The sequence below is a fragment of the Oryzias latipes genome, chromosome 5 (genome assembly GCF_053564925.1).
Source record: "Oryzias latipes strain Hd-rR chromosome 5, Olatipes_Hd-rR_3.1".
NCBI lineage: Eukaryota > Metazoa > Chordata > Actinopteri > Beloniformes > Adrianichthyidae > Oryzias > Oryzias latipes.
This window is the reverse complement of record NC_136241.1, coordinates 27,662,861-27,678,343: the sequence shown is the minus strand read 5'-3', so window position 1 is coordinate 27,678,343 and position 15,483 is coordinate 27,662,861. Positions and strand designations below refer to the sequence as shown.

The window sequence follows — 15,483 nt, the reverse complement described above, 5'->3', positions numbered from 1 at the left end:
GGCATCATTCTCCTCAGTTATCTGACCTGTTAACAATCGAAGCATGAATTACAAAATGTAATTGACAAAAAACAAATGAAGCAAAAAAAACAATATTTATTCAGTTTGTTAGTATTTTCCTTAAAGTCACAATGGAGGCATAAAAAAGCCCCATGAAGCTCCAGAGCCTCAGATGTCAGAACCCTGATTTAATTACAGAATCCAAAACCAAATCTGCTATCTACAGTCCTGGAATACGGAGTCATTGTTTTTACTCTCATTAACATGTTCCACCTTTAGTAACAGAATAAGTTAACATCTCATCATCATTACTGTTAGCTGCCTCTATTCAGTTTCTCTGTTTAGTGGCTTTCCTTAAGTTTACTAGGATTCCATAGAGCAGGGGTTCACTAAGTTTTTGAATCAGAGGGCCAAATTAGGAACTCGACATTAGACTCGGGGCCAATTTTGGTGAAAGAAAATGAAAAAACAGAAAAAGTTGTTTTTAATAACTTTAATTTGTACAATTAACCAGGCCCTCCAGACGTTTTCCCATTGGTGGTCGAAGGTTGCTGCCCAGATCTTCTCCTCATTCAGTAATTGTATCATTTGACAGACTTTCTTTTGCTCTGGGGAAAACAATGTCAGCTACTTTCAGCATACATTCTTTTACAAACACCCCGTCACTGTAGGGCTTGCTATGCCAGGCCATTTCTAAAGCCACAATGTAGCTAGCTTCTGTCACAGCTTCACTGGATTCAGTCATCTTTGTAAGCATAGCCTCGTTGTAGTTGTTGGAGCTTATTGTTGCGCTCCTCGCCGGTAAATTTGCCATAATTTTTGTGATTTGTAACATATTGACGATTTATATTGAATACTTTGAGCATTGCATTTACCTGCTTGCAAATAAGGCACATGACTATCCAGCACATGAGGTAGGACAGAGTAAACATTTGTCCACTTAGCTTGAATGCGCTTTTTCTTCTCGCCAACACAACATTTTTCCTCAAAGGAACCTGCTCTGGCTTTACCTTTATTGAGGGCCACAAAAAATCTTCCCGCGGGCCGCACTTTGAGAGCCCCTGCCATAGAGCCTTCACCCTCTGAATACTTCCAGTTTCTATGGGCTTCCAAAGCTCTATCATAACCGTTAACTTTTCTTAAAAAAGTCTTTGCCATTTTGTAGTTATTTAAATCTGAGTCAAAAAGTTATTCTTCAACATGAGAAGCCAGCAAAGATCCAAAAATATTTTTTCCAACCATCAAAATGTTATAAGGAAATAAAGTCCAAGAACCAAAACAATGTATAATCACAGCATACTGGGATAAACAGTAACTAATATAATTTATATTTTTGTTGATTTTGAACAATGCTTTATGAATTTTAAAGTACTTCAAAATATGTTAAACAAAAAACAAGAGAAATCAACAACTACAAAAGGCACCATAGGTCCTAACAGCCGAAGAAAAGAAACTCTGAGCCCAAACCTTTAGAATTTGTTAAGTGACGGACAAAACCAAAAACTATGAAAAGATGTATTATAACACTTTATATTTAAAATGAATTAATTTCATTTAATTAAATGTATTCCATTTTAGACTTTGAGGAAACCAATATAGAAACAGTTGGATCTTTTTCTAAAGATGATGTTTAATCATTCAAAAATTTAATTATAAAATGAAGTGAATGAAAGGTAATGGGTGCCATCCTACCAGTGTGTGTGTGTTCACTGCAGCATCACATTTGTCCCATTTTCCTGCAACCTGAACATTCAGATCAACCAAAGAGAACCAGATAAGGAAACAGGTCCATACACTTAACAAGAACAAAATGTTTGCACGTTTTGTTTTGTGTTTACGTTTTAGACTGTTGAACAAATGCTTTTTTTGGAGCAGGAACCACAACATAAGGTTTTAAACTTTTTTTTGACACAAACATAACAATTGGAGTTGATCCAAAATCATAGATATGTTGCACAAATCACCATTTTTTCATAAGTAGGTCAAAACCTGAGAAAGATGAAGTTCTTGTTGCAGTGAACAAATTTAGCAATAATAAACATGGAGGATGATGGCACACTGTTGTTTGAGTAGAGTGCTAAAAACACTTTTAAATGGACAGGGTTTCCAATATATTACAAAGAGCACACATATTATCAGTATTGATCAATTATATCGATAATCATGACACACAGACGGGAAGACATGGCTGGATAAAAAACATGGTCTTATAGAAGCTGAAGCATCAGTCAAGCCTGGGCACCAATCGCTTCACCTGCTGCTAATCATCTACCCTCTGTTCTACACACACACACACACAATCATAAAGGCTTTCTTAAACCACAACCACTTCTATTGTTCTACTTCCAGAAACCAGTAATCAAACAGTTCAGCTTTACCCTCTCCACAGTCAAATATGTGCAACAAAAGCAGTTATGTAGTGCAAAAACTTAAAGGCTTTTCAGTGACAGTTTCCAGACTGTTTGTCCAGGGGCTCCCTCCAGAGGGAGGCCAGGGTACAGCTGGTGTCCAGGGCGCTAGCTTAGAAGTTCCATCTAGCTTTCTCTTTTAAATCGACCAGCATCGGTGTTTGACACAAGTGCTGATCTACCTGTGATCATCATCGTACTACCTACTGTATGATCCCCACATGTTAGAAGACATCATAGAAATGCAATTAAAAAAAATAAGAAAATCTACAACAATCTCAGTTACCAAATAGGAAATAAGAAGTGGCCCAACATTAAGATGAAGCCCAAAACCAAACATTTCAACGTCAGAAGGAATTACTATTACAACAAAAGTGTAAAAGAAGAGCTTTTTTCTGCACTGATACAACACGAACACATGAGGCATCAACACGTTTTAAAGCTAAAACATTTCAATTTAACAATTCGATTTGTAAAATAATTGTGGTTGCTGATACGATTCAATTTTGAACGATTCACTAACCTAATATTGATTGAGGTCATCTTTAGCCAAAGGTTGTGACTCAGAGATAAATAGCTGTGTACTGAACAGTGAAGGGGACGTTTTTTAAGATTCCTTGTATTTCTTGCAAGATAATAAAGTGTAAATCAAACTTTTATACAAACAAACAAGTAAACAAGAATTAAAGGCAAATCCATTCACAATTTAGTTTTGTAAAGTTCAGCCCACTGTTGTTTTTCCACATTAAAATAACGGAACATGATCAGAACATTTTACCACACTGTTGTTGTTTCCCTTTCGGCTTTTCCCATCAGGGGTCGCCACAGCGATCGAGTCGCATGGTAAACTTGGCAATGTTTTACGCCGGATGCCCTTCCTGACGCAACCCTCTCAAAGCAACCGGGAATTGAAAGTGTGTCCACACATTGGACTGGAATGATGGCTTTATCACTTTTTGCTGCCATCACATGTGTGTTGATCACTGTGATGCACCTGGTCATTTTTACATTGAAATAAACCTACCATACTTCAACCCAAATGGTATTTTCCAATTTTATTTCATTTTGAAACTATTTTATAATAATATAGGTTGATTCAATTAACAACTTGCCTCAAATATAATTTGAATAATTGATTTATCTTTACACCCCTACTAAAATAAAATGTTTTAAAACCATAAAGATTAAACTAAATTGAACTAGTTGTCAAACACATGCAAGTTTCACTTAATTTTTGTTTGAGATTCATACAGTTTTTATCAATTATGAAAAAAAATGGATGAGGATTATTATTAAAGTACTTTTAGTGTTATTTCTAAACCTAACTTATTGTTTTTTACTCTAGATATTAATACTTTTCCTGAGATAGGAAACCTCTCCAAAGTCAGCCCCTAAACATGAATTAGACAAAACTAGTTCTTCTGGTTAAAATGTAAACACTTTTTGAACACAAGTCACACGAGAAAAGGCTGTTATTTCCTTACAGTTTTAGCTTTGATGACCTCAAAACAAAACGTCAGAAAGCTCAAGAAGTTTTTTGTTGTGCAAAAGAGCAAAAGTTCAGAGTGCATTGAGGACGTGTGCAGACAGAAACTCCTCATTCTCGCGTGGAAGTGGACCGAAACTCCTCATTCTCGCGTGGAAGTGGACCCAGCTGACCCAGAGCTGCTCTCCATGTGGGTCGCCCTCAGAGGAAGCCCCTCGCTCTGTCCAGCTCCGCCTCTGATCAGGCCCTGCTGCCTCAGGTTCAGGATGGAGTCAGCGATGATCCTTGCCGTTCTTTTCTGGTATCCTCCAGATGTCACCATCAGTATGGGGATGCCTCGCTGCTTTGCAGCCCTAAACACGATCTCGTCCCGCTTCACAATGCCCTGGCGGGAGGCGGGGGACATGGTTTCACACGCATGACCAGAATTTTTAACAAATATTTGAACAGAACTAAAAGGTTCTGGTCATTAACACAGAGGTTAATGCAGCAGCACACCTGAACCCGAACAAACCCACAGAATAGCAGAAATATCAGCAGCCTCTTCACCTGAGGTGATATGGATAGCCCTCCGAGGGGGTCTCCATCCAGGATGTCCGTTCCTGCATTGTAGACGATGATGTCAGGGCGGAGCTCATTCAGTGCACCCTCGCAGTGAAGCTCCACCTTCTGAAGGTACTCAGAGTCTTCGGTTCCCCAGTCCAGCTCCACCTTTCTCCTTATGGCTCCTTCATGTACAGTAAATAAGGCCAGCATTGATTAAGAACCGGTCAGAGCGCAGAAGCAAGAGCTATCAACTTTCATTTAGTTAAATGTTAGATGACCATGAAATATCACACACTGTCGAGCTCCAAGCAAGAGAGGATAATCATCACCTTACATGTCCAAAGTGTCTGAAATAGTATAATTTGGGGCTCAAACATCTCGCCTGAGCAAATAAAGATGGATCAAAACCACTCAGGTTTTGAACCCCTAACTACCCACTTGGAAGGCAGGTTGCTCAACCCACTGGGCTTTAGTCATCCAGATTTCCACTTTCAAGTATCTTCCGATGAGGCAGTGCCAGTTCCCTAACTGATGATCTAAAACAAGATAAACACTTACTTCACATTTCTTTTTACTAAAAGGGGATAGTGAGTCTAGGCTCTTTTTTTTTAAGCAAAAAATATAGTCCTCTGTTAGTCTCCACCATTAGCGATGGTTCCTCTGGCTGAGCTGGTATCAAGCAGAGCTGTGGGACTCTGACGCAGCTCTCACTCACGCTTGGCGTGTCCGTCCCCAGGATAGATGTGGGAATTATACACGTCCATGATGTAGACCCGCCTGTCCTCCAAGAAGTCGCGCTCATGACCGTTTCCCTGGAAACCAGCAGAACCACAGACTCTGTCAGGGGGGCTGCACAGTGGCGTTAGCAGAGAAAGCCCTGGTTCAAATCCCAGCTGGGTCCTTTCTCTGTGGAGTTTGCATGTTCTCCTCGTGCACGTGTGGGTTTTCTTCAGGCACTCAAGCTTCCTCCCTCAGTCCAAAAACATGTTTGATAGGTCCAGTAGCAACAGACAACAATTGATGAAGAAAAAAACTATTTTAAGAGTGCCCAGTGGTTATTTTAAAATGAATATGCATTTATATGTCCTCCATCGTGAGAAAAATACTACAAGAAATCACCAAAAACACAACTTTCATTGGAGTGGGTATTCAAGCTAACCATCACAGTGTTCAGTCTGAGGGAGACACCGTTTGTGCTCCGGTTTTTCCTCCTTTAGCTCTGAAGCTGTTAAGTCCTGCGCATTCTCTAGTGACTGTTGTTTTGATCTTGACTGTTCTTAGAAGTCTCCTTTTTGATCCTTTCATATATTTTTACAACCCCTCAGGTCCACCCAGAACCCAAACTGCGGTTTGGGGACTTTCTGTTGCTCTTCACGTTCATTACGTTCAGATTTTTCCTGAGAGCTTCGCTGTTTTCTGTTCCTCCGGGATCTGTCACAGTGAGCTTTCACTCCACCTTTGAAGCACACGGAAGCAGAAAGAAAGGCTAACCCCCCTAGGACCTGTGCCGGTCCTCTGCCGTGTCAGCGGGTGCTTTCAAAGCTCCAGGAATTCAGTTTCAGGGTCAACTCCAGCAGAATTACAGCTGAGCGCAAAAGAATAAACGTCAAAGTCAGGTGAAACACTGATGCTGAGGCTGCTAGGAAGGGGGTGGCTTCAATAACAGTGAATGACATTCATGAAAAAGTGCGCAGAGGGCACTTACTTAAGCGTGTTAAAGATGGAAGACTATTACACTTAGAGATAAATGGAAATTAAATTCTAAACCATGAAAAACAATTTTACACATTAAATTCATGTGTTGGAGCTGTGTGCATCATATAGAGCAGAGACATGAGCTTCACAGGCCGGGAGATGTACGGTGGCCCCAAAGTACAAATCACACCAACAAATCACTTAACGCAAAAACATCTTAAGGATCAAAATGATGGTTAAAAAAGCAAAACAAGTAATGAAAAAAACCTAACAACTTTTAAAAATAAAAAAAAAAGTTCTGCAAACCAAAACACATTTCCCCAAATAATAAAATGAAGTAAAAAGGAAACATCTTGGAAAAAAAAAAAAAGTAATTTGCAGAAATCAAAATTAAAAGTTAAAAAATGAATCACAAGGTGAATCATCAGGTGCACGGGAAAGGGTGGTTGCTCCTGGATCTTGGTCTGACGGTGAGGCTCTTGGATGCCTGGATCGGCCGGGTTGCTGCGCTGTCGGCCCCTAGCCCTGGGGTGTGGGGTGCCGGGTCTCCTGCCTTTGCTGGAGCATTCGGTGTGATCAAGGTACACTTTAAGAGGCACACATTCATTCAACCCACCCTCTTATTCACCTTTTCACAAATACGGGCATGGGTATTGTTTTTTTCTCTTTTTCTACACCCTTCGTCATGAACATTGGTAATGCGAAGATTGTGTGTCCATGTGCAGTAATCCTGGGAGATAAATCTTTAATGATTACTGCATTATTATACTTCTAACCTAGTTGTGAGCAGACTATTTTTTTGTTGCTGTGTGAACTAAGTTATGTAATCTCATTTACTTACGACGTTTTTATGCTTTAACTTTGTAATGTCGACGACCCCCCACTCTAACCCCTTATCCCCCATCTCTGACATCCCACTCTGTTTCTTTATCTTCTCTTTTGTTTCTTTTTTCCGTCCGGTCCAACAAGGACAAATAAAATTTTCATAAATAAAGCTTAGCCTCAAATACAAAAAGGGTTTATACACATATACTCTCAGTCTGTGTGTCTGTCTGTCCAATACAAGGGGCACTCAGCTCTGATCTGCTTGCTCAGCTGTTGGACAGGACAAGTTAGAAGAAAAAAAAAGAATTACAATAAGAAACCATAAAAGGTAGGTACTATATGACTTCCCTGATTGGATAATGAGTTTTAATTTTTGACGTTTGAGTTTTTCAAATCCGTCTTCAATGTCAGCATACTAATAAGTTTTATGGCTAGCATATCCAGTCGGTGTGATCTACACTTCAGGGCCACCGTACAAATAACATTTCAGATAAACAACAGAAGACGTTCATTCTGTCATTCCAAAATATAATAACCCGTTAGGGGATTCTTCCATTCAATGAAAAACATTCCAGTGAATTTTGTGACAGCTGTGCAAACATGCAGACAGGTAATCTCTGGCTCACCTGATGAGCATCTAAATCGATGATGGTGGCCTTGGAGATGCCTTCCACTCTCTCAAACAGAAACTGAGAAATGAAGAAGAAGAAAATATTGACAAAGTAGCAAAAACTTTCTCTGTTCTAAGAGCAAATGTTCCTGCCCAGAGACAAATTGTTACACATTTTATGCTGCAGGAGGCAGACTTGCTCACACAATTGTGGACGAGAATTTTTTTAATTTTTTTTATGAAGTTAGCCATTCCTCTTTTTTTAGGGTTGGCAGTTTGTTTTCCTTACACAACGATGTTGTGTATCTTCAGAAATAAAGGTTAAAAGAGTCCAGCCGACCCCTGCTTTCTTACAGTCTATTTTTATTTGCATTTGCACTGATGCATGAACTTTAATTTCCTCATCTGTTATTCCTTCGCTCTGCATTTTCCGTTACCAAACTGTACAGCTGGATAGCTCCAATATTGCTTCAAATCTTTGTTGCACCGGTAATGTTAGGTGGGGGATGTAAAGGGCTCTAGCGGGAAAGCGTGTAAACAGAGCTCTCAGCAACGGCAAAGGGAAGGGAGGCGGGGTTTCTCTGTGCCAACGGTCCAGCCCACAACTCAGAGGCGAATTTCTAATGAACTAATTTCTGCTCTGCAGAAACTATGTCCTAGATTTTTATTTTTTAACATTTTGGCTGAAAACAACATAATCATAATTTAAAGAGCTAATGGCCCACATAAATATTTTAAAATTAAAACTTTTTTTTTTTTTTTTTACACACAAAAATCAGAAAGACTCTCTTAGTCGGAGCGCCCGTTAACACAAAACTGTTTCCCTTTTAGCCCTCAGTCAGTCAGTATTCTCCACACCTCTGTTCTGTGCCTGTAACGCCTGGAGAGGCAGAAACAAAACCATTACGGAGATGACACCAGATCTGTCTTAATGGATACCCCAGCAGTGTGAAACAAGACAACATCAACACTTGAAATAGACATTTTTCTGTAAACATTTAGAGTACCAGCTGCTCCTGGCAATGATAAACATCCCAGTTTTAGGCATTATAAAGGCTTAAAAAGTCGTCAGCAAAGTGACAATCCAAAGAAATAATCTGTGAAAATCCTTTTATTTTCCATCTGTTAGCCTTGCCGCTGTGTTCATAGTGTTCTGCTTCACTTTTTATGCTTATTTGGTTGTAGTCTATTTTCAGACTGTGCACTGCTTTCTTAAACATAATTGCGGAGGGACGCTTCCATCCCTGACTGAGACAAAACACTTCTCTGCTTATTTTCATGACTGATTACATTCACTTTACAGCTGCCCATTCAGACATGTGAACAGACATGAGTTTACCACAGTTTCTGTCTGAAAGAGCACCACACCCTCTGTGTACCACACACTCTTTACACACCCTTTGTGTCCAGAATGACACAGAGGTTGTGAGAATCACCTTGATGGCCAGAGTGATGTCCGCATAGGCGCAAAAGCCTCCACCCTTGTTACTGGAGCAGTGATGGAAGCCCCCACCTGAAAGACAGCAGAGGAAAGTGTTGAGGTAACAAGGTCCAGGTTCATGAAGAACAGCTCAAGCTACGTTCGCACCGCCCTAAGCAACGTGTATTCAAGCACTTCCGGTGTAGAGTCTATGTAAACACGTGTAACTGCGTGTTTCAGGTTTCCGTGTTTAAAACTCTCGCCTTCAAGTTACTACGACTGTTTTCAAGCTCTATGTAGAGAACGTGCGGCTACTGAACACGCGTTGAAAGTTAAATCAGGGTGAACTTTGACCAATCAGACTCGTATTTTTGCGTATGGATGGCGTCCCTTTTAATTCATGAAAATGCTAACCATTTGAAAATTGATCATGGAGGAGAAATGAATAATTGTGGTTTGTGCCTGGCCAGAATTCAATGACACCAAGTCTTTCATATAACGAAATCGAGCTGTGAAAAAGAAGCCTGGAGTAAGATTTGTAAGATTTACACCGCTTTGGCATTTTGCACCACGTCTCTTCTAACTGTAGGTGGTGGACATGTGCTACTAAACAGTAGAAAAACAAAAAGAGGAAAAAAACCCTCCCTGCTTGTCCAGTTTGAACACCATGGCCTAATTGCACATTCAAGAATGCGCGTTTAGCATGTTCTTGAGCACATGTGGCACGTGTCTCCAAAGCTTCACAAGGAGAAATTCACTCCTCATAGCAGTTCAGAGAGAAAAAAACAAATGATGATGATTGTGGAGGTGAGGTTGCATTCATACAGAGCCGACACGCTAAATCAAGAAGCACTTTAACTTTTGAACCTAATTATGTTTGAAAGAACAAAGTTAACCCGGCTGGTGCTTCTGCTTCACCGTGGACTTACTCACCAACGTTGATGGCCCATCCTCGGTCAACAGCCAGTTTTCCAGCCTGTAGAAGACAATGTTTTACTTCAGCTCCTTTAAAAGAATCCCATTAAAGATCAGACTTGGTCATTTTTACTATGAAATAAACCAATAAATCATTTCAAACATAACACATTTCTAAAACTTCAACCTTTCTATGGTTTTAACTTCTCCTGTTTGTCCCTGATCTCCTAAAGTTTTAACGGCGGCGATTAGCTGTAGTCAAAGGATGTAAAATGACAGAAAAAATAAGAAAAAAACAGATGTCATCAAACAGATAGGATGAAAGATAAACAAAAGCTTGCACATCTGTTCTTTAAGAAGGATTATAGACTGACACAGAGTATTTGCTAAACTTATTAGGCAGAAATCACTCTTTTACGGTGGATGGAAGACCTTTTACCTAGAACACAACCAACAAATCATCTTCTTTCTCTTTCGGCTTTTCCCATCAGGGGTCGCCACAGCGAATCATCCTTTTCCACCTCACTCTATCATGGACATCTTCTACCCTAACATTAGCCAACTTCATGTCCTCTGTTAAGACATCCATGTATCTCCTCTTTGGCCGTCCTCTTGCCCTCCTGCCAGGCAGCTCCATCTCCAACATCCTTCTACCAATATATCCACTATCCCTCCTCTGAACATGTCCAAACCATCTCAGTCTGGCTTCTCTGACTTTGTCGCTGACACAGGCAACATGAGCCGTCCCTCTGATGTACTCGTTCCTTATCCTGTCTAACCTGGTCACTCCTAAGGAGAACCTCAACATCTTCATCTCCGCTACCTCCATCTCAGCCTCTTGTCTCTGTCTCACTGCTACCGTCTCTAACCCATAGAGCAGAGCTGGTCTCACCACTGTCTTGTACACCTTTCCTTTGAGTCTTGCTGACACTCTTCTGTCACACAACACTCCTGACACTTTCCTCCACCCGCTCCAACCTGCCTGCACTCGCCTCTTCACCTCTTTTCCACAATCCCCATCACACTGAACTGTTGACCCCAAGTACTTAAACTCCTGCACCTTCTTCACCTCAGTCCCCTGTAACCTAACGCTTCTACCTTGATCCCTCTCGTTCAGACACATGTATTCTGTCTTACTACGACTGACCTTCATGCCTCTTCTTTCCAGAGCAAACCTCCACCTCTCTAGCTGTTCCTCCACCTGCTCTCTACTCTCACTGCAAATTACAATGTCATCCGCAAACATCATTGTCCAGGGAGATTCCTGTCTTACCTCGTCTGTCAGCCTGTCCATCAGCATAGCAAACAAAAAAGGACTCAAAGCTGATCCTTGGTGTAGTCCCACCTCCACCTTGAACTCCTCTGTCTGACCTACAGCACATCTCACCACCGTCATACTTCTCTCATACATGTCCTGAACTACTCTGACATACTTCTCTGCCACTCCAGACGACCTCATACAGTACCACAGCTCCTCCCTCGGCACCCTGTCATACGCCTTCTCTAAATCTACGAACACACAATGCAGCTCCTTCTGACCTTCTCTGTACTTTTCCATCAACATTCTCAAAGCAAAAATGGCATCAGTGGTGCTCTTACGGGGCATGAAACCAACAACCATGAAACCAACAACCAACAAATCATAATTCAATTTGTTATTTATTGACATCAAATCTTGTGCATGTAATCATCCATATTTGTGTCGTTTATAGAGGTGAGTTCTGAAGAAGGGTTTAGAGTTCATGACCTAGAAGCACAGAGGATCTTCTGAGGATGACGGTGAGTGGATGATGGACAAAGACTCTCAAAGAAAGAACGCGGGGGTGGAGTTACCATGATGGTTCCTCCTGTTTGCGTCCGTAAAGGCCTCAGCACCTTTCGCTGCACCAGGAAATTCGGCAGAAACAAGAGCGGAGGGATTTCTGTGATGGTTGCCACGACGACCGACCACTGCCGCCAAACAAAGCAGAAGCACAGTACACATGATACTTCATAACAAAACCTTAGACTTTTTAATTTTGAAATGTCATCTTAAGACATTTATGTAACAGTTTTAGGTACATGTTTTATAATACATTTAAAACTTTTGGTCATGATGGAGCCAGTCATTTCCCAACATGCATTTCAGTACACATCTCTTAACCTGGAGAACTGAAGAACAATTGCTTGGTTATTTTGGAAAGTAGCATTTAAGAAAAGAAAAGAAAAACATCAGCCAAATGTTAACCCGTGGGTTTTCCAGGGTTAAGGTGTGCCACATGGCCATGCTATAAGTGTACCATGAAGAGAAGCTCCTACCTTTAACCTTTTCAGATAGTGTTTGGTGTGAACCACCAGCAGATCCTCCTCCGTGGCTTCACGGGCTTCCACGATGTCAGCATCAGTGAGAAAGCATTCCTCTAAGACAGAGTCAAACAGGAAGGTGCTGGATAAGAAAAATCGTGTCACTTACTACTTCTATTCATGAATCAGAGATAAAAGGAGAATGAGAACTTCAAAAAGCTCTGCAGGGAGTGGAACGGGAGGCGAGAAAACCCTCAGAGAGAACAGATCAGAACACCGTGGTCCGAACAGCAGATATTTCAAAAACAAGCTTTGGCATTGGAGCAATTCTAGCTCAGAACTTTAACTGACACCTCCATCAGTCTGAGCATCAGCGGCAGTCTGAAGGGGAGAGCAAAGACTTTTTCTGAGTGTTAAATCCCAACAAAGCCTTTTTTGTTTTTTTTCTATAAAAGCCCAATGTCACTCTGTGAGTCGGTCTAATGGATGTAAGCCATGAGCTGACAGCAGAGTCAGAGCAGCCTCTGACCGCACTCTTCCTTTGAAGACATGCGAACAGTGACCATGGTGTCAGTGTTCCAATGCTGGAAACATGTTAAAAAAAAAGTCATCAACAAATCAGATGACAAGCTGCAACTAAGTATGTCTAAAAATAAAGAACACAACATATCATATTCGTGCAGAGACCCTTAAACGAAAAATATATCTGGTTGAAGGTCTTTTATCACTGATACTTGCTGGTTATGAACTACAACAGATCCGGATTCAACCTTTAGGTCCAAACAGACTCACAACAAGATGCTTTTTTTTTTACCTTAGTGGAATGAAGATCAGGGGGAGGTCTTTCTGTTAACTTGCATTTGTTTTGGATAACAATATCACACATTTGTCTTTTGAAAAATCTGACATCTGTAGAACACATCTGCAACACAGCTGGACTGTAATTCCTGATGAAACACACGGCCAAAGTTGTCCTGATTCCAGATGTACTCACGAAGGATCATGCGTTTAAATACAGTTTTTCATAATAAAAATTAAGCACATTTAAAAAACCCAAAAACACTGGAGTGCAACCTCCATGTAGAAAAAGTTCCACAATAAGTCTGATGTGGAGATCAGTGAATCCATCGATGAACAACTCTCAATATAAATAAGAAGTATTCAGGCATTTTCTTTTTCTTTCGCTTTTTATGTAATTCCTATCTATGCCTTATTTAATTTTATGCTGTTGGGTTTTTGTTTCGTTTTTCTTCTTAATTTTCGCAATTTGGCATTGTAAAGTGCTATATAAATAAATATTCATTTAACTTGAACCCAAGCTATGAAGGCTGCTCTTCAACAAAACATGAAATCCATTTTTACTATTAATTGTAGTGTTAAAGTCAGTGTTCTGCAACAGTTTACTCTTCGTCTTTGCAGTTTAACTTACAAAGGAGTAATTCAAACTTTCAAAATAAGTTTAGTCTTCAGATTCCATGGTAATCCGGTTAACCATGGCGATCCAAGCTTAACATACTCAGTCTAATCTAAACTCTAACCTTTTAGAAAGTGGATGACTTTTCCCCATTTTCCTGCATCAAAGGGGTGCAGCTTCTCCAAGCCCATGAAGGTGATGTTGTAGTCTGGGTGGTACACGATGGGTAGGCATGTCTGAGGGAGGCTAGTATACAGATTGGTTGGGTGAGAGCTGCAAAAAAAAATACAAAAATAGTTTGTTCCTTTTAAGTGTAACATGACAAACAAAAATTGTGTTTCTCACCTCGTTTTTCTTGTATCTTCTTTCAGAGACATGGTTTTTAAGCATTGTTATTCCACTCTGTAAACAAACAGAAAATTGTGCACTGGTAGTTTAAATTCTGTAAACATTGTTTTCACATAAATGCTGTAAACAACCCCCTCCCTCCAAACACACACACAATCACATTTCCTGCTGCTTCATGTTACCAGAGTGGGTGTTTGAGAAAATGATTTTTTCCACATGAAGAGCTGCAGGGCATCAACTACAGCCACATGTCAGATTTGTGCAGAGTTCTATGAAAAGATTAAAAACATCTACTGGAACAAAAATAATAATGATAAGATAAGATAAGATAGCTTTGGTTGCACTACTGTGTACAACTTAAAATATAAGATAACAGTTTTACCGTAGATTACAAACATACAAAAGAAATGTATTAATGGATTTATATCTGCATAAATTTTGGCTAAAATGTTAATTTAATACATGGTGATCATAAAAACCCATATGAAATGTATGAAAGACATGTAATGCGTAGAATAACTTCAAACCTATTCAAATATAAGACTAAATAGTGTGTTGTGATTTCATCCAGGGAATTAAGTGGTCGTCAGTGACGTGGTACCGACGGGGTGTCAGAAGAGGGTGAGCATGCGCACTAGAGTTGAACATCAGGTTTGTTTGTTGTTGTTGTTTTTAATTTACGTCAGTGAAATACGTGACAGACTTATATTGTGAACAAATAATAGATACGTTTATGCCTTTAGCTTCAAGTGCAGCATACGAGCAGAGGCGCTCCTCCTACGCATGCGTACAACCCTGCGCTGTTTCTGACTGACGCAGAAAGAAAAACGAACCGTGGACCTGCGCGCTTTCACGCTGAAGTGAAAACCATGGTGAAAACGGAGAAGATGCGTTCACTGTGTTAGAAGAAATCGTGACATTGACCATATTTACCACTCACCTGCGTGTCATGCGCGCAAAACCCGCGGTATTGAGCAGACAGGCGTTGCGGGCTTGGTTCCGGTTCCTCGTGAGTGACAGCAATGGGTTTAAGTCTTGAGGGACAGCCGCTCTGACGTCAGTGACCGCCGCGACGTTGTAGACACGCCCATATTTGCTGAGCTGTTTGACCGATTTAACCGGAAACAACATTTTTGTAGCTATTTAGGAGCAAACATGACGTAGTCAACACTTAGATCAGTTATAAACACATAAATAAGCTAATAATGATTTTATATCATAGGTTTCTGTCTTGAGATCTAATGATTTATTACTCATTCAAAAACAATCCATGTGTTTCCACATTATGTTCTTCCTTTAACCCTTGTGCAATCTTAGATTACCCCACCCTCACGTTGACGTGTTATCCCTGCCATGACAAAGGTGGATAAAGGTGGAAAGATTTCATGTAATCCATGGACACCAGTGAAGATCACAAATCATTGAAGAAAAAAGGTTCAGAGCACTGTCTAGTGGGTCTAGATGACCCAACTCCCAACGTTAAAGTGCCTGGGATAGCACAATGGTTACAACAAATAAACTCCCAGCTGGTAT

General features: G+C 40.4%; 1 protein-coding gene across 1 annotated transcript; it reads right to left on the bottom strand.

The window, feature by feature from the left end:
- Positions 1-478: 478 nt before the first annotated feature.
- On the bottom strand, positions 479-15,031 carry hdac11 (histone deacetylase 11). The gene is made up of 11 exons (XM_011475335.4): positions 14,891-15,031; positions 13,948-14,004; positions 13,727-13,875; positions 12,204-12,304; positions 11,739-11,855; positions 9,924-9,966; positions 9,007-9,083; positions 7,587-7,649; positions 5,156-5,252; positions 4,444-4,622; positions 479-4,279 (listed from the first exon to the last, which is right to left on the bottom strand). The coding sequence occupies exons 2-11, from the start codon at positions 13,977-13,979 to the stop codon at positions 4,037-4,039; spliced, it is 1,101 nt and encodes a 366-aa protein (XP_011473637.1). The 5' UTR covers positions 13,980-14,004; positions 14,891-15,031; the 3' UTR covers positions 479-4,036.
- Positions 15,032-15,483: the final 452 nt, after the last annotated feature.